Below are 22004 nucleotides of genomic sequence, written 5' to 3'. Positions count from 1 at the left end.
GACTAAAATAATAACGTCCCAGAAGGTTTTCTAGTGGATTAGGTCAGGTTGGTGTGGTAGGTAGGCAATGTTATCAATTCCTTCATCCAGGAACTGCCTACATACTCTGAGCACATGAGGCTGGGCATTGTCATGCACCAGAAGGAACTAAAGGCCCACTGCACCAGTATACAATCTGCAAATTGGTCCAATGATTTCATCTTGATACAAAATGACAGTCAGAGTGCCATTGCCCAGCCTCCATGGATATGCCTCCCCAGACCATCACTGACTCACTATCAAACCGGTCATGCTGAACAATCCATGCTCATTAAACTTTCCTGGGAGACACAGCAAAAGTGTCTGAAACAAATTAACAAACACCTCTGACACTTAACTGACCAGATCTATATCCCTAAAGTTTAAATGACTTGATGCTATACTCTGATCAAAAAGTGTTAATTTCTTAGCAGTGTATATACTTTATGTAAAAACAATATAACTACGTGGGGAAAAAAACAAACTGTAACATCAGGTCAAGTTTGATTATCAAAATTATTAGAGCTTTGGTGGATTATAAGGATTTTGGTGGGGAATTTTATTTTGCTCTCTCTTTAAAGTCTTAAAGTATCCAGAGTGAAATTATTTGCTTAGCTGTGCCATAAGGTTTTGAGCAAAGGTTTTAAAGCAGTCTGAAGTCCTTAGAGGCAGTAATAAACTCTGATTACCTTGTTTCACCACTGTGCTGGTATAACTCAATGAGTTGAACAGGTGACAGAGATGGAAGATATTTACTCCCTGTCTTCCGCCTGCTCTCTGTTGCAGCTTATGTGCCGTCTCTTTGCTAAAAAGCTGTACATATGATGTATGTCTTTCCAGCTTTAACACATTACTAACTCAATAGAGTGCAGTCAGGTCTACTACATTATACGTACTATATGCTCATAAAGTTACTGGAACCCTGCAAGAGGCAATACAGAAGTCACATTCACAACACTATAATCTTATTGGAATGTACATGTATAAATTAAAAGTGAAACTTTCTTAAATATACTTGAGGTGCTGCGAAAGCTATTTTCAGTCACGCACTGCAGCCTGAAATTATGTCGACATTACCCAGTGGGGGTGGATGAGAGAATGCAAATGTACATCTTAGTTAAATGGTGTTTTACTGCCAGCTTCCTAATGCAAAGTCTGTGTGATGTCTGAGCCCAGGTAATAGTGCAATGTATTCACACCTGGTGTGTAGTCATCCTGTGTGCTGCCTGATTCTCTTGAAGTTTTTAGGAGTTCATGCATGAAAACAGCTTAAGAGACAAGCTAGTTCACAGTTATTTACAATCATAAAGAGTGAAAGTAATGGTCAAAGAGACTAGTGGGCAAATAAATTTGCAGATGCTGTATATATATATATCTCACAGTGACTGCATTTCTCAGTGACTTTTTTTGTTAGACATATAAAAATGGCTAAAATACAGTCTCAGTGAATATAAACACCATAATAAAAAAAACTAAGTCATCCTATACGATGTCCCTTTTTGCCATAATATACTTATTAAGGGATTACTTGACATAGTTGTACTTCCTGTCATCCTTACTTTACTGGACTTTAGAAATGATATTGTAACAAATGGGAAATATAGCACTTTTATGTTGTTCTAATGTAATTTAGTTTAAGCAGCTACAAAGCAAATAACTGTTTACAGCACAGAGATTCAAGCTTGACTAAAGACTCCTTATAAAGATAAAGACTCTCTTTGTAGCATCCCAGTGAGGCCACATTTTACCTGAGGAATTCATCCCTGGATCATTTACAAATATCCAGAATACCGCTGTGATTCTTCTCATCGGGTACCCTAAAAGATCCTGTATGAAAACAATGCTGTCTTCACTGCACCGTTTCCCCATAAAGTTTAGGGTTTAATTTAAAATTTGGCGGTTACTTTCAGAGCCTTCCATGGTCAGATCAGTGAGCTACTACTAAAATCGTACGTGACATCTGGATGTATGAGGTCTGCTGATTGATGCTTGAAGATCCTGGTTAAAGGCAAAATGACAATGTGCTTTTGAGGATGTGACCCCAAATCCTGGAATTCACTTCCACTGAACATAAAATCTGTGGACACTATTGATACCTTTAAGAACTTAAGCTCCACCTGTTCAGGGTTACCTTTATTTAGTTTATACCATCTTAATTGTTGTGTTTTTTTCTGTATTGTAAAGCACTCTGTGACTTCTGCTTTGAAAGGCACTTTTTTAAAAAAAAAAAACTTCATTCAATTCAATCTGGATCTGTTTTGCTAAAAGAAACACCAGACTGATGAATGCAAGTTTATTTGATTGTCTTCTACCTGAACAACAATTAAAATGGAAGAGCAGAATGAAAAAAGAAACACTAAAATTAAATAAGCCTTTTAAAAATACCTGACACGTTGTCAGGAGTTATAGCAATCCATTTTGCAATAAAAGGCATCGTCTACTCAAGAAAAACAAGAGTGTAAACCCTAATCACGCTGAATGCTGGGCGCTTTTATGGCTCACTCTGTTGAGAAGGTAACCTGTACTATTGTAATAACATGTCAACTTTCATAAACAGTATTACAGAGTGAACTTTTCAGATAACTTCAGGTCTTTACAGCGTTGACTTGGGGTCTGAATTCTGGTGTTTTAACATACTCACCACTGATCCACTTCGCATCAGGATCATGTATTTGGAATGTTTTTTCAAAAAGGTCGTCCAATGTCAGTGGTGTACCAAACAGTTTACCACCATCATCTAAGAAGAAAATCAAAAAGAACAACAACAAAACAGTTGTTAAGTATTTTTTGGTAATTTGATGTTTAAATTAAAAAACAAATCTATAATTAAATTTCTTCAGTGCAGTGAGGAAATGTAAGATGACATAAAGATAATTAAATAATGTTTAGTCATACTTGCGCAAACGCCATTTTTCATAACTGATTGGGAAGCAAAAAATTCTGCTGAGTGACAACTCAGGCAGTAAATCCCTTCCAGATGTTGTCCTACACAATCCTTTCTTAATTTTTTTCATAACCTTTTTCTCACACTTTCCCAGATAAACAATTAAAACCTGGAGTGATTTACCTCAGTCATTGTCTTCTGTGCTGTGTACATTCACTGCAGTGAATTAATAAATATGCTAATGAAGGCAGAAAAACAGGCGTTTGCAGACAGTATGCAAATTAGGAAAGACACTATTGTAATGTAGCCAAGACTGATCCTTAAATACAAATTTATCCACTTTTTTGCAGTGTCAATGCTAATTCTCCTGGCACAACATACAAGTGATTTTAATTTGTCATTGTTCACTGATTTTTAAGGTGCCAGTCAAACGTTTGCCCCAGCAGCTATACACTCATGTTAGGCAGTGATAAGGGTACATTACATGTGTTTGTAAATGTGCATGCTGATCTGATAAGAAAAGGAGAAGTTTTATTTATCTGATTGTTTTACAAAATGTTTAAAGCCCATAAACATTCTAAAGTGATAGCCACATCAAGGTTATCTACTTTTCACCATGTCAGCTGAATCAAAGCTTCAATTCTGAGCATTTGGCTCAATAAATGTTATTTACTGTATGTGCATGTGGGAGGGACTAGTCCTTGAGATTAGCATTTGTTTAAATATAACATGAACCTATATGTGACAAAATAAAACAATTTATTGTTGACAAAAGTCAACGATAATTTATTAACTAGATGTGACTCATCTACATGGGGTCTCACCTTTTGACAGCAGAACAATGGACAGTCCGATGAGTGACAGCACCACTGCAATAACCAGCAGAGAGATGCCAATGCCTTTCCAGTTTCTGTCTGTTGCAATAGGTCCTATGTTCTACACAACAAGAAAAGAAATCAGAGAAATAGAAATAGAATATCAATCATAATGACATATTAATACAATTATGATCATGAAAATAATGATGATAATACTATAAAATAGTAACATATAGGAGACAAATATATTAGACCTTCCTCATCTGCGGTTTGCTGAATTTTTAGCCACACATGCTTACGTGGAAGTTATGGTTCATGCAAAGTATTAATGGTAGAACACACTGAGCTCAGGTCAGATAAAGGCCAATGTTTGTACCTAGCCTTCTTAAAAGCAGAATTCATATTAAGGTGGAAATGTTTTTAGGAAAAACATGGTACAACTAAACAATTTCTGCTCTAATTCTTTTTATTCAGCTCTTTCTAAACCGTTGCTTTCAATATGAAATTACTCAGTGCTCATGGCTGCAACACTTGAACACTTGCATCACTTTTATTTTTACTATGCACATTACTGCTTACTTTTAAGCCACTCGGTGTAGTTTTAATGAACCTGATGGGGGTGAAAATAAAGTACTTGATATACAATGCTTGGTAAGAAAAAGTAAGTAAAAAGAACCACAGAGGATCCCAGTCATATTCAGCACCTTGTGAAGGTCATTAATTTGTCACATGCTCATAGAAGGCTAGACTGAAGGATCTGCTTTCTCACTACCTAAAAATTAAACATTCACAATGACAAACATCATGCTTACTGTGTTATGTTTTCAGAGATAGATTTTTTAATGTGTACAATGTGTTTATGAATGTATGGTTGTTTATTAATGTAATGTGTTTATGCTGATTTCCCCCTTCATTTTAACTTTCTTGGATCAAATAAAGCTTTTCTCGTTAGTCACTCTCAGTAGTTTTTTCTTTTTGTTCTGCACAGCAATTTGATAGGGAAGGCATGATTCACACAGTCGCTTTGCAACACTTCATCTAAAGATGGGGTTTCTGCAAGGCACTGATGTGAGCTTTAATCTTGAAGGACCATTAATTAATGATTTTTGAGGCTGATGAACTGACAGGTCTTCCTTTCCTGGGGCGGTCCTCACGAGAGCTGGTTTCATCACAGGTTTTTGAGAAGCTTTCAAGTTCTTCAAATTTTTTACACACTGAATGACTTTCATGTTTTAAAATAATGATGAACTGTGTTCCTCCTTTATTTCATTGAGTAGAAGAAGCTGAATTGAGTTAAGCAGAACAGAAGTAAAATTCCACCCATTAACTTTGACAAGAAAAGTTAAGAAATAATTTCGGCTAACTGCTCAACCCCATATCATGGCAAAGTGTGCATGCGTAGACACGCCAGTCCACCATGCCTCTCCAAAGCGTGAAATGGACATACATGCAGAAGTTGCGGTACCAGCAACACATTAAAAGCCAAGATGTTGCTAGTGACCAACAAAGGTATGAAGTACATTCCAGGGTCGTTCTGTGCCACAAACAATTAAGCTTGGTGGCTAATATGTATTTACATCTGAATGTGTTAATAATGTCTGTTTAAAGGCTCTCCCTTTGTTATTTTTATACTGGTTTGAAATAAAATATGTCCCTCTGCTGTTACTGCAGCTTGCAAGTCCATTGGAATGGCAAAGCGTGAAATGGACAGAGTGTGTTTCAGAGTGTGTGTATTGCACACACTCTGAAACATACTGATACTGGTTTGAAACACTTTATGAAGCTCCAGTTTAAGGCAAATACTGACTGCTTACAAGTATGTAAAACTATGTAATTTTAAATATGTTATTTAAAAGTTAAGATGTCTCCAGTAGGGCTGAGTATAGTCACTGATTTCTATAATGGATTCGATTTCGATTCACAAGGTCCCGATTCGATTCATCTCTGATTCTCTTGTGAGACTTCATCAGAGGTGTAAGCATCAGAGCAGGTGCCTTTGTGTCAAAGGAACTGAGGATAAAACACAGAAAAACATGAAGGAGATTTTCCTGGCCTGACTTTTTATAGCAGATAACCTTAAAAATATTCTGCAGTAGATCATAAACTGAAGAAAACCATGAATCAACATATGAACATTACCTGATGCTGCTGAAGTGAAGCAGAGCAAAGTTACAGACGTTTTATTAGAGACATAACTCAATCTTTTGCAATTTGGCATAATTTGTAAAAGTTCAAATTTCTTTGGTATTGAACAGCAAAAATTAGAATTTCTTGTCAGAGGTTATTTTAAAAAATGATGGTGAGCAATAAGCAGGTAATTAATGCAGAAAACTGATATTTATGATGGTGAACTGATCTTGAAGAGCTGTGCAGGAAGTGTGATTTTATCATGGTGGGAGCAAAACAGCAAAAGTGAGAGGGAACTAATGACAATGTTTTTCAAACATAAAGCATAGTTTTGATCTGCTTTTGCTGCTGGTTCAGTGAATTTTGGTTGTTTTTTTGAAACCCACCCCAACTCTCCAGTACTTTTTCTGCAATGATTAATACAAACCTTAAGCTTTTAAACTCAGTTTGATATTTTATTTTCCTATTTGTTTATTTCATTTGTCCTTTCCAGTTTCTACTGTTCTTACAGTTTGATATTTTCAAAATCCAAATATTCATGAATTTCAGGCACACAGTTGCTTGTTTTGTCAAGTAGTTTTTTGTTACTTGAAAGGGTTAGGGTTGTATTATTATTCATGCTATGCAGTTACACAAAATAACAAATGTGTAGTATTAAAAAGCAAAATGACTTGGCATGATATTCATATAACATTTCACCATACCAGGCTGGTTTTTTACTGTGCTAAGTTTGATGAATGCTTGCATGTAAAGGGGTCAAAACCGCTCTCTGTAGACCAGACCCATTTCTGGACATGTCTCAAACTCTATCTTCCTGTCATCAGTTATACAGCCTTACTTAATTTGCTTTGACAGAGTGGTGTTATAAATAAATCTGTCTCGCCTACAGAGCCGCAAGCTGCTAAAATCTCTTCTGTGTGTTTATATTTGCTTTCAAAACCCTTTAATTAGGAATATGATTCCAAGATAAACATCCTGGAGCTTCACCATCACAACATCGCCTGCATTTCTACTCTACAACTTTAACCATACACCCAGTCCCTGTGGCATATAGTTATTAAATTTCTGGATCAGTCACAGCATAAAAGTAATTTTTCCACAGTGAACACTTCTCCACTGGTGTTGGTTGAGCATGATTTTGTTTGTGGCATCTTTGTTCTCGTTGTTTTGTTTGGCGTCATTAACTAGAGAAATCCTCATTACACATCAGGGAACATTATATGTCATTACGATTTCCCCCATCACATCGTTATACAGTATTCCAGTCATACACTGAGGCTTTTATGTTCCTCATATCCTGCAATTCTGGGAATCCCGTTCTCCCCTGCTGTGAAAATGTTGCTTGGAATAAAATGTGTCCATATTAAAAAACTGATTGAAAATGCCATTAAATAGCTCCAGTTTGATGTAGGTCACTGTGAGAATTCCAGAGCACTTGCAGCCAAGAAAACACAGAAGCAAAAACAACTGCACCCCTCTGAGAACACACCTTAAGATGTTTATATTTAAAGCTGTAATTTTATTGGACCATTGGTTGCCCATTTCCTTTGTATAATTTGTTACACAATGTACTTCCACTTTCTGAATGAAATTTAAAGAAAACATTAACATAAAAACCCATGAATTAAATGTTCTCCTCACATTAGGATTAAAGCCTTTTTGTAGGAAATATCCCATCCAACCATTTTCTTAATCATTTATCCAGCTCAGGGTCAATGGTGGGGGCTACAGACTACCCCAGCTGTCACAGGCTGAGAGCGACAGTACACCTCCTACATTCAATCCTACTGACAATATAGAAGTACCAATTATCCTAACATAGTGACCTAACATGTGGAAGATCACTGGTTCAAGATCAGAAAAAGACACAAATCTCTGGGAGGCTAATGTTGGGAAAGGCATCCATGCTGTGAAGGAGATATGCTTCATATAAGAAGTCTTTGCAGACACAGGGAGAAAATACAAACTCCGCTCAGAAAGTCCTTAGCCAGGAACCTTCTTTCTTTGAGCGTTCCTTTATATTTATAAAATATCTGCAGTAACACAGCATTTAAAGTTATGTCATTACAAAATTCTGTCCAATCAAAAGACAGCATCCATCAGGATTTTAAGGTTGTTAAAAAACATTTCCTACACCTCAGGTACTGAGCTGTCACAAGCAGAAGCTCAACGGGACTTAATTAACTTCCTATCGGCTGTGGTATCCAGCAATCAGACTGTATACAGGAACTGAAATAAGCAACTGAGATATTACCCATTGGTTTATGAAGTACCATTTTGAAGCCTCAAGTTTAGTGAAACATACACCATATTAGAGGTTTACATTGGCAACAGGAACTGGGAATTTCCACTAGCAACGTGTCAGGCATGTAGTGATGCCTAACTATTGTGGCCTCTGGTGTGGATGCCCCCTTAACTGGATCTGGACAAGAGGTCAATGATCCTGTCCAGATTATAGTCTTCATAGAAGTTGTTTTTAAATGGGAGTACACTGGATCCAGGGATTTTTTTGTTCCCAGACAGCACTTTGTACCTCAAGACACATATGGCTTCATTTTTCCAAGCCACTGGCTATGTCCATCATTTATATACAGTTTATGATTTTAACTTGTAAGTACTGCTCTTGCACTCAGTGGGTAGTGGTTGCAATGTAATAGATGTCCATTGTTGTCAGATGCTTTAACATTGATTCTGTATAGCAGCTCGCAATGACTTCTCCTCATCTTTAAGATGCCAATGCTTTCTGTTTCTCTGCACCATGCCAGAGGGCTTCCTGGTTACAAAGCAACACCATAAATCCAAACAGATATTCAATACTGCATAACCTGTCAAGAGAGGCAAAGCATTTCCTCTCTGACTTCCAACAAACTGAAGTGCACATACTGTTTCTCTTTTTTTCTTTGTGACAGTACCATGTGATTTTTACCTCAAGTGAAATGCACTCCGCTATCTGTAGTATTGTGCCAGGTGCTGTTTTGAAGATACACAGCTGATGAAATTGAACTGCACAGGAAAAGAAGACATAGATGGGAAAGCTGTATTATGTTACAGAGCAGCTAATCTGTGTCACGATCTTCATCTGAAACGAAGGCCTTTAGTTCCCACTGTGTGCCTCTGGATTCTTTAAGGGAGAAATGAATGTAAAGCATCCTTGCTGCCAGACACACAAGACAAACAGCAGTCACCTTTGTCTAGCTCAGTGACACAGAAGCAACAAAGTTCAGAAGCAATGGCAGATGCCTGGTGTTTATCACAGTGTGACTTCCTGTTCTATGTTCTTCAGGTCAACAAGAAACCAGGGCTCCTTTATCAGCCACTGAAACCTAGCTCTGTAACTCTATGCACATCATTTTGTCAGTCTGTGTAGTGAATGAAAAAAGCAAAATGTCTTTCAGGTGCGAGTTTGTTGATGTTTGTATTCCTCAGATTATATATAAATAAATCCAAAAATATTACTCATAAGCATTTTCAGCTAATTATCCATGTGTCCGTCATGGGGTCAGTATTCTAAGCAGAGATACCCAGACCTCCCTTCTCCTGCAACCACTTCTAGTATCTCTGGAGGGACACATAGGTATTACAGCATGCCCTGGGTCTTCCCCAGAGTCTCTTTTTAGTTAGAGATGCCTCATATACCTCACCTAAGGGGTGTCTAGGAGGCACCAAGTCAGTTGTTTGAGCTACCTCAACCAGATCATTGGATCAATGCAGATTGATCTGGATCTGGATCAATGTAGAGGAGAAGCAGCTCTACTCTGAGCCTCTCCCAGATATCTCTAAGACTAAGCTAGATATCCTTCAGAGAAAATGAAGAAAGTTTGCTTCTGCAAGCTAAATCCTACAGTATATCTTATTCTCTCAATCACCACATACAGCACAAATAAGCTAATGGCTGAAACGTTTCTGTAGCACACTCATATTGACAGCTTAAAACAATCCAACTGTTTAGGTTATTTCAGCCTACATACAATTGCTTTGTAACCAATTTCCATTACAGCTGCTCCATTTTAAGCTGCTTTGGACAGGGCTGCGATCATTGCTGTACTGTGTTGTGATCCTGGACTGTGTTTTTTGCTGGGGTCTCTCTGCAGCTCCCCAAACTTTAGTTTGAATGAAACTGACTGAAAAGTAGCTACATCATTCAGTCAATGTTAATCCTCAGACAGAGGGTGTTTTCAAGAAATATTATATTTCTCTTATGAAATATTGAGTCCTAGAACAGAATCATAACACTAATTATGAATTACTGCATTATGCACAAAAACATTTTTTTTCTAGTAAAGTGACACAGACAGAAATTTATTTGAGAAATACAATAATAAAAGGCACACCGCCTGAAAAAGATCATTCACTCATTAATAATCTTATATTTGTGCTGCGGCAGCTTGCCATTTTAAAAGTATTTATATCTGCTCTTGATATCATGTTATCAAGAGCAAAGTGCAGAAAAAAGGGACAGACTTTTCAAATGGCCTTTCAAGCTATATTCAGAAAAGCAAGGGAAAGAATCTGCAGTGAACTGCTGCTTCTAAGATTTTCAAAACAACAGAACAACAGAGAAAAACTCCTTGACACGTAAAACCTTGGTGAACTCGTGATGTTCAGCATAACAAAGCATTCAGTGCTACAGGAGAGCAAGAGCTTTCAAGTGCTTTGACAGACTGGATCTCAGTTCAGGCCATGAACTAAGCCTCTTTCTAATTCCATTGTTCTAAGAGTTATTATGTCCCATCTATTCTTCTGTATGTCAGTCAGTTTACAACATGCTTCAATCATTCATTTTCAGCAAGACTAAATCAACAGATCTATACAATGTTGATCTACAAGTGTTGACTTATAAGAGGTTTTTTTTTTCCAGTGTTTTCCACTATGACACGATGTTTCACTTTTCCATGAACTCATGGATGCTCCAGATGTTTAGACAACAATCTCTGGATCACTGTGAAAGTAAAAAAGAAAAATCCTGATCATCTGGATTTTTTGTACTGTACTTTAAAAGCAGATTTAAATTATGCCTTTTTAAAAATCAGAGGTAATCATAGTGAAGCAATATTGTCAGCAATTTAGCTGAAGTATGACACTCCATTATGACACCATTTTTTCCTAAATTTACCTGCACTTTCATCTGGTGTAAGCAGACAAAATATTCAAAAGAGCACAGCTCATATAAACACAGTTTCAAGGATTTCTTTTCTAACAAAAGACCCACACCAATCCCTGCTGACCTTCACTCCTTCCAAGTTTCAAAACTGATTTTAAGATTTTCCTACTAATTCTGCATTGGCCTTATTGCTTCTGGAGATTCTCCAACAGGGCCTTATTAGTGGTTCTTATAGAGCTTTCCTTGCCACTCTGTATTTTTAAATCCCGGTATAAGGTCAAAGGTATACAACTGAGCTACTAGGAAGTTTGGGGGTATGGAATCTGAAAAGAAATGTGATTTCTCTGATCAGTATGTGCATTTTAAGACACTTGGAGGGCAGAAATTGCTGCTGTGGTCTGAGTCTTTTCCCTTTGTGCTTTTACTCTGTGCTTTGCTTTTCAGCCTCTTTCCCTGGGTCTGTTTGCTTTCCATAACCTGCCCTCTCTCTCTTATCTCCTCCAGCCTTTGGTGCCCATGCCTGACAGCAATAAGCTCCTCTCATTCCCAAATCCGTCATCTCATGATGCAAACATAACCCCAACAGAACCAAGAAAAAACTGCTTGAAGACAAAACAAAACAAAAATGTAATTTAGATTTTGATGCGGGAAAGTAAAAACATAAAAAAGTAAAAACATAAAAAAGAAACATTTTGCAGGCATGAGGGATACAGGGCACATAAACTGTTGATAGGCATCATACTCTTGGCATATTAGCTTGTTACTTGAAGTAAAGAGCAAAGAGCAAATGAATTAAAGATGAGAAAGGTTTTCTTCATGCACAGTGCATCTTTTGCCTTTCCTTTTCCCTCCAGGTTGAAGGACATTCTCCATTTACAACTCATCTGACGTGGTCTAACTCACTGCAGTGGTTTTAACTTCACAAATATTAAACTTATTTAACCCCCCTCACTTCAACTTGCTCATCTGTTGACAATGACAAGCTAAAGAAATTGAGTGCATGCTGTGCACCAATCCAATATTTTACCGAGCAGTTTGGCAGACAGGAACAACATTTACATGATGAATTGGCAGACTGAAATATTCTAATAAATATCCCAAAGGCTGAATTTGAGAGATAATATATCACCTAGCTTTGAGTGTGGAGCCGGGACCACTTGACATTTTTGTCATATAAAAGCAGGGAGGAATGCTGTGCTTCAGCGGTTATTCAGGACACTGACTATTAAGAGAAAGCAAGAGCAGGAGATGTCCTTTGGTTGCATAAAAAGGCCTCCAAGGTTCATCTTTGAACATTGTAATCTTTGCAAACAAACCTGGAGAGATAAAGCGGTCCTGGTACAGATGGAGCAACAATGGATTCATTACTCATCTTAGACAGACATGGGGTCATCTCATGCATACAGGTATAGGTGCAGGAATCCAGGGATATTTGTTACATATTAAAATGTCCTCAGGGGGTAAGAAAAAAGCCTCCCAGCGTGTATCAGTGCAATGTGGTCACTTGAGTCTTTTGTGTCCCTATTCTTACTGTTGATTGTGCTATTGTGTTTCACATGATTCTGCTGAATTTTCTTCCCACTCTTTCATTGTTCGAATACAATCACTCATTATGAGCAGATGTGGTTAGACTGCAAGTGCTGTTATGATTACAGTTTTCAGAGATGTGCCTTTTGCATGCTGGGAGTGTGTCTCCTGTTACCAAAAAGGCCACTATTTAAAGTGAAATCTGCTTCCTGCTGAGTTCCTTCCTACTAGCAAACCCAGTTTGACACATTATTATCACAAATGACCAGATGAAATAATGGCCCAGTGATTTAGATTCTCTCCCAGCTTAAAATTTATTTGTGCTGTGAAATAAAAGTAAGTTTATTTATACAGCACATTTTAGGAAAGACAACAAAGTGTCTTAAATAAGACATAAAATATGAAATGTAATGAATCGCACAGCAATGTAATTCATTAGAGTTTAAAAAGGACAATAAAGTGGAAAATATACAAATCAAAAATAATAACAAAAGTTGAACTGCAAATATATACAGAATATTAAAAATATTAATTTCATTTTAAAAAATACATGTACTAATGGAAATTCTGGAATCAATGAGAAGTGAAGTAGAACAATTTGGACTGAAGTCTGAAATTAACATTGCTGATAATTAATTCATAGGTAGTTCAGTCCAAATCCTTGTGCTTATGAATCCATGCAAGCCACTGAATGACTTTCTGTGATTCCAAAATACTCCAAGAACAGTTTTTAAATATATAGCATATAGCATAGGAATAGTTTGTTGTTTTTAACAAGATGTAAAGAAATGTTAAAAACAAGATGGATGAGAAGAGACCTTAAGAGAAATCCACATGCAATTTTTTGAAGTATGCATTCGAAGAGCAGAAACACAAAGCAGTCCCTGTCCTTCAAATGAGATTGAAACCAGCTTAACACAGTGGCACAACATTCCCAGTTTTTCACTGTATCTAGTAACATAACATCATTCATGATAATATCATCACAACAGACATTTTGCCCTTTTGTGCTTGAGTGGATGGCATTTATATACCTTTTAAGAGCACTAATGGTTCTGTGGTGTGGTCGTGACTGAAAATATCAAAACAACCTTTAGGTGTTGTTGTGATGTGAATAATTAGAGTTTCAAAGTCACACGTAGTGACTCATTGCCTAGGTAGTACTAAGGCAATTGTTCTTAGAAGTGGCTCAACAATTGTGGTTTTCAAACTCTGTGGAGAAAATAAATGGATGTAGCAATGTTGATAGTGTTGACAATTTCCAAAAGATTTGATTCCAGGCAACATTTTTGAGTGAAAAAATAAGGCAGCAATCATTACAAATGCCAATTATGGTTTTTGTTTTATTAAGAAAAAACACTTAATGATGGTGGTGCCACCATCATTAAAATCTGTGTTCTTAGCTTTAAAACCAACTAAACAATTAGCCAAGCAAGGAAACCTACCTGGAAAACTGGTGTTTTCAGTCATTGTGCTTTGTGATTAAAACATTGCTCTCTGATACAGAAGACCGTTCATTCTATCACCACAGCATCCGATAGTAAAGCGTGTCCTGTGTCAACTGTGGGTTTTTACCATGTACTTCATCCAAAGTTCTCTATAGAGCTGTCATTAATGTTTGAATGACCAAAAAAAGACTTTCAGACTGCCTCAAAGAGATTCTGGCAAACCGTCAGGCGACTCAGGAGGGGAATAAATGAAGCTATGTTTTTACTGTTCCTCTTGTGTCGTGGTTTCTGGACCGGACCATAACACAGACAACAACGTTATTATAGAAATTGATGAGGCAGACCTTTGGTGAAGTTTCTCATCTCATTAATCTCATCGGCTCAATCAGGAAAAAGCTGGTTTCTCTTTGCTAACTTTGTGACTGCATGTGCTATATGGAGGATTGAAACAACTGTTGGAGTAGTAACTAAGAGAGGAAGTCTATTAGTTACCACTAATTTGCAGTCACATTAAAAGAAAAATAATAATTAGCACAGCTAAAATCTTTTAAAACCATCTGATCCAAGTCAATGTCAAATACATTATATCATAAACCTGAAATATCCGAGTTATTTCAGTCCAGAGTGGCGCCCTAGAAGCAAGAGATATAGAGGCTGGAGGGTGTGTTATATTAGCACTAGAGGCTCTCAGTATGGTAGAAGCGCTGCTTGCTCTGTTTTTCTGAATATGTTATCGAGCAGGCACAGCTTGGCTGCTTTGTGAAGCAGTGGGTGTTTATGGTGGAATGTATATACTTTTTTGTGCTTGTGCGTGGAGGGCCATATGGAAAATAAGGAAAGGAGTTAAAGTGCCTCCATAATGTAACAACATGAGAAAGTGTTCTGTCTCCCACTCTTCATTCTCACTGCCAGCTTTCTTTCCTGCTTTGGTGGGTGGTATTCAGGTCTTCTTAGTGTCGGTAAACATGAAGACATATAAGCGTATGATTTACATGGCCGACGTTCATTTCTGTGTCGCAGAGCTGTGAGTTGCATGTTCCCAAAAATAAAAAATAACATTTTTTTTCATACCTTCAAAGTGATTCTACTCAGTTTTCTGTCAGCAGACATTTGATTCAAATGGAAAACTGGTGACATTACGTATTATAGCTTACTGTCACATCCAGACATTGAAACATTTAGATAACCATTTCCACACCTTATATTTTAACATTTCAATATTTTAGATCTACAAGTCCTAAAATGGCTCAGTCACACAAGAAAAAAAAATCGCTACTCAATGAGTTTACCCAGGGATTGAGTGTATGCGAAATGCTTAGGTTCCCTGGTGGAAAGCAACTGATCTGCAAACTGTTGTGGTCTGTCTCAGACTGATCACTGTCAGTCCACGGTTTGCAAATAAGTGTCATCTATTGCCATTCTAAGCACAGACTGGCCGACGTGTTTGAATCACTCTGAGTCAGTTTGCACCAGATTAGTGCCACTCATTTATTATGCCACACATAATGAGAGATTTAGCTGGTTGCCAGCTGGCAGTATTTTGATTATTTTCCTATATAAAAGCACCACCAAGTGCCTTTACCGAGTGTCATTTTTGCAGGTAAATTGCTGCCCTGCAATTTCTGAATTCCTTTAGTAAATTTGCAGGTTCTTGTAAGACTCTAAATGTAAGAAGTTAATGTAAATGCATTGTTTTTTCCCCACAAATTGTTGAATTTCTTTGAAACAGATAGCAACAGACGTCCCAATTTGACCTCAATCAACTGCAAACCGATAGCACACTATTTCCATCTTATTGCTATTGCTGTCTTGATGCTGAATGCAAAACTATAAGACTTTCATTATCACTGTTTCAATAACAAACATGCACAGGGAAGCTGGTGTAAATGGATGGTTAACCCAAACTCTAATATTTAAAGAATAAATAATAAAGCTTAATTCTTTGTTTTCCCTTAAGTGTTATACACTTGAATGCTGACTGAGGAAACACATGAATTTTATTCAGTGACTTTGCTTTCAGTCAGTGCATTGTTTAAACCATGTTATTAAATGATTCATATGACATTAGGAACTCTTCGCAGCATTTCTTAAACGAATTAGTAAATCAAATTAAACAGATGTGCAGAATACCAACAGATTTTTCCGTTTTTCCATTTTAAACCCAGTATTCTAAATGATGTTATATCATGGGTAAGTAGAAACAATTTCTAAGTGTTCTTGTCATCTATGTCTCTCCCTTTCTGTGTGACATTTAAAATGAGCCTTCATTACTTGTCCCTCTCACCAAAGTCTATGCCCATTAGTCAACACGGCAGATTCCAGGCTCCACCATGAACAATTGTGAACATTAAGGAAAGAAAACTCTCAGCCAGATTTAATGAATTAATCTGACGGGTTATAACAAAGTGAGTTTTCATGCGCAGACAGATTCTCTAGACTCATTTGCAGAGGTGAGCAGAGCCAAATTGAGGTCAAGAAAAGGTAGTGATGTTATCAGCCAATCCATCTCTTTTCAATGAGCTTTTTAATTAAAAGAAAGAAAAGTCCGTTAAAGGTATTCTACTCATCCTGAAGGCTTGCCTAAACAGGGAAGGACTTCCATTTTCACGAGAGGCAATCAATTGATTTATCTGCAGTATTACAGGTAGAATGATTTGCTTTATGAAAATAAAGTCAGTCTGGTATTTTATCAGTACTGAGGATTTTGACAGGCAGAGGGATTAATGTATTGCTACCTGATTCCTTTTTGGTGATTTTTTAATGCTCTGTGTGACAGATGAATGTCAATTATTCAGCTTCTATTATAATGATTTTCTCGAATACTGTCTGTCCAAAGTTTCAAATTGCTATCATACTTTTACTAAAAAAAAAAAAGCGTGTTGAGAGCAAGGATTAATGAATCATGGATGCTGACAGACTTTTTTGCCATAATTTTCTTTTTTAAATATTCTAATGCTAGATCGCCGTTTAGCAGTTTTACCTTTGGTGAAATGCAACATTTCAAACACTAGATCATCATGAATTGTAAAAATGTGTGCATGTGCATACAAACAGCAAGTGAAATCACCTTTTTAGACAAAAAATGCTGGTTTGGATTAAGAATTACTAACGTACTTACTTTTTCATCTTTGTTAATCATTTTGTCCAACGAGGTTAATGTGTTTTCATTTCTGTTTGGCGGTCTGTCTGTCTGTCTGTCTGTCTGAAGGATGCCAGAGCTAAAGAATAATTCCTTACATTTTGGTAAAAGGAATTTTTGTTTCACCCCATCAAGAGAAACTTGTGTTGTAAAATTGTTTCCTGACTGAACTTTATTTTTGTTTTCAGCACCTTGATGTCAGGGCGCTGGATGTTAGCGCCTACCATCACCAGAATAAAACGTATCCAACAACCAACCCACAGAATAAAATACTGGGAAAACTATACAATCTTGGGTTTGCTGTGGAGACCAGACATTGAGTCCCTGGCCTGACTCAGTGCTGGTGGTTCCCAGAGAAAGAAGAGGCCATAGACACTGTCCAAGAAGAATAAATGCAGCAAGAGGTTCTAGGCTAAAAATAAACTCTAAACCCATTGGCTCTCCCCTTCCTCCACTTCTTGCATATTCATTGGCTAGTAACCAATGCATTCAATAAGGAGAGATCAAATGGAGGAATTTGTACATGAGTTACTGAGACAGAGAAATTAATGTATTTGGCGATTAGACTCCGATGACCCATCATGGAACAGAACAGAATCCCAGCAGTGATAGGATTTAGGACGGGATCCCACCAAATCTAGACGCTGGTGGTGGTGTAGACTGAGGCTTGGATGGAGCTCTGACTGAGGTGTCTGTGAGGTGGAGATGGGAAGGAGGTGAGTCTAAAAGGGAGAATGACGGAGAGCACAGATTTAAATTAAGCAAAATAGAGGCTCATTGGCCTAAAGATGGGGAGCACAAAAATTATTGGACTAATGACTGGAGTAATGATGACAGTACTGACTGACAACACGGGAAAGAGGTAGTAATGTAAAGAACAGAAAAGCAGCCAAACACCGAGGAAAACAGCCAGATAACTGAATACACATAAGCTTTATTACTATTTCAATCACTGACCTCCTGTCCATCAACATGGTTGACAAGAAGGCAGAATCACAGAATGTTTGAAAGTAGGAGGAGTACTTTTTATTCTCATGTTCTCGCTGCCCCACTATAAAATCTAAGGGTAGAAAATTATAATGCTTAAGGGTTCTGGCCTTCTGGTTAGAATGCTAATCTCAGTAAAGATCTCTACAACACAATGCACAGATACTTTTGACAAGTAGTCATTACTCTTAATTATTATTCACATTCTGTTGAGTCTGCATGTTTTAAACATTTTTAAACTTACAGTCTTACATGATGATCTAATGATATCATTATGGTATCATTAGCCTTGGCAGAATCACTGTTGTGTATAATAGCTTCATAATTTTGCATAAAGTGAAGAAACAAACAATAAGATATCTTCTAAAAAATGCCAGAGGACCAAAGTTTTTTTTTAAATGTCTGCACACAGCTATGGCAAGTACCTACAGATGAGCAAACCTCAGTCCCAGAAGCAATAATGAAACGAAATCATCATTTAATATTGCCATTGAAAAAAAAAGATTATACAGCTTCTCTTCTTACAGCAAGCTTTAGTATGCTCACTAAGATATATAATATACATTTTTTAACAGTCTACACCAAAGCAAATGGTTCTTGTTATTTAAAAAAGTAAATATCCCATTTTTTTAAATGCCATCCTTCAGTTAAATTTATAATGCTGATGTGTGTCTGATGATAACCTCTGTCAAATAATCTTAACCTGCAGTTTAATTGTGGTGTAACATGTTAATCTGTGTCTGTTCTATGTGGCAACTTAAGATGCCAAGATGCAGTTATTTAAATGTGAACAAAGCTGAATGAATGCTATTATAGAATAAGGTTTCTGTGTTTAACTGACCTCTGCAAGTTCAAATCACTGCAGTGTGTAGTCTAAGCTAACTGTTGTATAATAAATTTTATGAGCACTTAAGCAAGATAGACACAGGTCACCTTCTCTACATAAAAGAGAATAAGTAGACTCCCACAACTCCAGCAGCAACCTTTCTGTGGTTCTTGTTCAATAAGATAGGACACACAAGGTGCGGAATAAGGTGTCAATTTAATGTTGTTGCTGCTGATGTTGTCAAGAATCACCAATATCACAGAAGCATTCAAGTCTTTGACTTTGAAAATGTCACCAAGGGCAGACACACAATTTAGAAAGCTTGTCAACAACTAAAGAGTAATTTTAACCTTGAGCAGTGAGGAGATCAACCAGCATACAAAATCAAGTTCTAGTTTTTCAGACATGTTGAAGGAAAAGCCCTTTTTCCAGTTCAAGAAAAGAAGTCCTACTTTCACACAAAGTACTGGATTTTTTCTTATAATCAAACATCATTATAGTTTAGGTTGAGGCAAGGACTGCAGGTCACTCCAAGGCAATGAAATGCTACTTATTTTGGTGTTTAGAAAATATATATTTCAAATACACATTCAAGGTTTTTAAATGCTTATTTCATAAACAAGCACAGTTTGAAGATGTACATCTGATGTAGATGAGAAAAGTGGAATACCAATTATAATGCAAACAAGACCTTTGTTTCGTAATATGTTCTCTGCAAATTAACTTTCTGACTTAAATATTACCTCAAAAGTCAATCCTCTTGGTTTGTTGTGTAAAGATGTGGGAAAAGTATAAGAAAGGAACGATGCAGTACTTTGTTTAACAAACCATCTGACTGGTTAGAAACATTTAGGTTAGGGCATTTACTTTCAAAAAATAGTGAAACCCTAAAGTAATTTTTGGCTCATCCAACTATTGTCTTCATCTGCTGATCAAATTGTCTATTTTTGAACATAGTAAGGAGCTTTCATGGTCCACAGCAGTCTGTCCTTGTCTTAAATATCTACACCTGTGTCTCATTCACTCAGCTGCTCCCATTATTAACCCACTGTGTATGAATAGTCCTGCCTTGCCCTCAGTCTCTTCACAGTGTCTATTGTGTTTTCCTTGTGCACTTGAGTTTCTGATAGCCCATTTGTTCTCTTGTCTTCTGCATCAGCCCAATAAAACAGCTTACCTTTTGTTTGAAGTCTGCCTTCGTGTGTTTGAGTACTAATCCTGCAAACCCTGAAAGAAACACTACAATTTCCTGCATTACATCTGGGTTCATACGTAATATTTAACCAGCAATTACAGAGCCATGCAGATTTTAATTAAAGAAAAGCAGCATTAAATTAATAATAATAATAATAATAATAATAATACATTTTATTTAAAAATAGCGCCTTTCAAAGCACCCAAGGACACTGTACAACAAATAAAAACACAAAAACTGGAAATATACACAATAATAAGAATAACAGATAAAAGTAAAGAGCATACAGAGGTTTAAACATAAGCAATTTTAAACAGATGAGTTTTGAGGGTGGACTTAAAAAGAGGGAATGAACTAATACTTCTGAGGTCAGGGGGTAAGGAAGTCGAGGGGCAGAGCAACTAAAAGCCTTGCCCCCTAAATTAGAACAAAAGGTTTAGGAAAACCCCACACAGGGAAAAAGACAACACTGTATGCGAAACAGTAAGTAGAAAATGAGGAATTGGTCATTTCGGGCTATGAGCTCACAATCGTTCAAGCTTCCAAAATATAGCTCAAGTAAAAGTAACACTGTTGCCTTTTATCTTCTTACCAAATAAAACTAAGTGTAACTGTCAGTCTCCTTCTGTGTCTAGCTTTATTTGTGCCTTTCAGCACAGTGACAGTCCTCAGAACCATAAGGTACTTGCCTTCCACAACATAATAATGAGGTGGCTACTTTTTGTCCACTGGCATGTTTTTTGGCAGGCACATATCCTGTCTCTCCTCACCATCTGCTGTCATGAGAGGCATTATGCGAGGGTGGACCTTTCACAGAGTGGCACGGAGATGAGAAAGGATACTGTATCTGACAGGGAGGGGAAACGATGCACCGCCACCTCTTCATGCGGCACATCTTATTAACCTATCCACCCTGTCGACAACGGGATCATAATTAATCTTCATTGAGTCACTGGGCTGTCTGGCTGACAGGCTAAATGATTGGGGTGGAAGAGGGCGTGGATAACAGTGTCCTCCAAGGTGGCATCAGAGTGGGATTCAATGGCATTTAATAGGAGGTTGAGGAAACGCAGCAAGTGGTGGTTTATGGCAACTGTTGACTCTCAAAGGAAGTGCAGAGCAAAAGAACAACAATGGTTTAAGTCCCATGGTTATTACATAAGTATGAAAGTATTAAGCAAGCTGCAATGGTAGTCAGTAGATCAACCGTATGGTGCTGCAATTCAGTTTAATGTAATGCAAGTTTAATTTGCCTCCAGTGGCTTACCATTGCTTCAGTATGGCAACCCACTCATTTATTATAATTTATACCAACCCCAGATTCCTCAGACAAAAAGATACAGGGATTTGTTTACATCCTGGCAGTAGCTGGAGGGTGATCAATTCGCCAAATCGATTGTAACTCCTTTTGAGCTCATCAGTTTATTGCATTGCAAAACAGCCTGGAGAAAAACAATTTATTCCACCAGTAATAGCAGGCATGCATGCGTATAATGTGATTTCTGCTCAACTCATATCCACTGATGCTTTCAGACTGTTTTTGAAGGTTCGACGGGCCTTCAAAAAGAGATGCTGAATAAAAGATTTGAAATATAATCGCTTTTGGAAAGTTATCTGCTAGAGTATATCTAGAGTAAACATCTAGGAAGGGAACAATCAGCAATACGTGGGATGTAAAGGCTGCTTTCACACATTGTTCTGTGTCACAAATTTCAGTGATCGTACAAAGAAGACTGTATCTAAAAGATGAACCTAGCCACCATGACCTCACTCACTGGTTCTTACTTTGATGATGTGGTTTAAAAGTAAGTTCACCGAGTTTGGTTAGTAAGCAGCTTCCATAAGGAGCAAAAAGTAATAGTAATCTATTTAAATACTGCAAGCACAAAGCACTTAAGAACAAACTGAAGCACAGAGAACTTGGATGTTCTGTA

General features: G+C 37.2%; 1 protein-coding gene across 4 annotated transcripts in view; it reads right to left on the bottom strand.

Annotated features, from left to right (window-relative positions):
- Positions 1 to 22004, bottom strand: part of LOC146370362 (inactive dipeptidyl peptidase 10) — a 131748-nt gene that overhangs the window by 55687 nt on the left and 54057 nt on the right. For all 4 annotated transcript variants that reach the window (XM_084954818.1, XM_084954819.1, XM_084954821.1 and 1 more), the window contains exons 2-3: positions 3727 to 3838; positions 2660 to 2755 (exon numbers count right to left, since the gene is read on the bottom strand). In XM_084954818.1, the coding sequence (XP_084810944.1) occupies positions 2660 to 2755; positions 3727 to 3838 (208 nt within the window). The remainder of the gene's footprint in view (positions 1 to 2659; positions 2756 to 3726; positions 3839 to 22004) is intronic.

The sequence above is a fragment of the Perissodus microlepis genome, chromosome 16 (assembly GCF_051167445.1).
Source record: "Perissodus microlepis isolate ML-2025 ecotype Zambia chromosome 16, ASM5116744v1, whole genome shotgun sequence".
NCBI lineage: Eukaryota > Metazoa > Chordata > Actinopteri > Cichliformes > Cichlidae > Perissodus > Perissodus microlepis.
The sequence above is the reverse complement of the archived record's forward strand: the minus strand, read 5'-3'. Positions and strand labels throughout refer to the sequence as shown.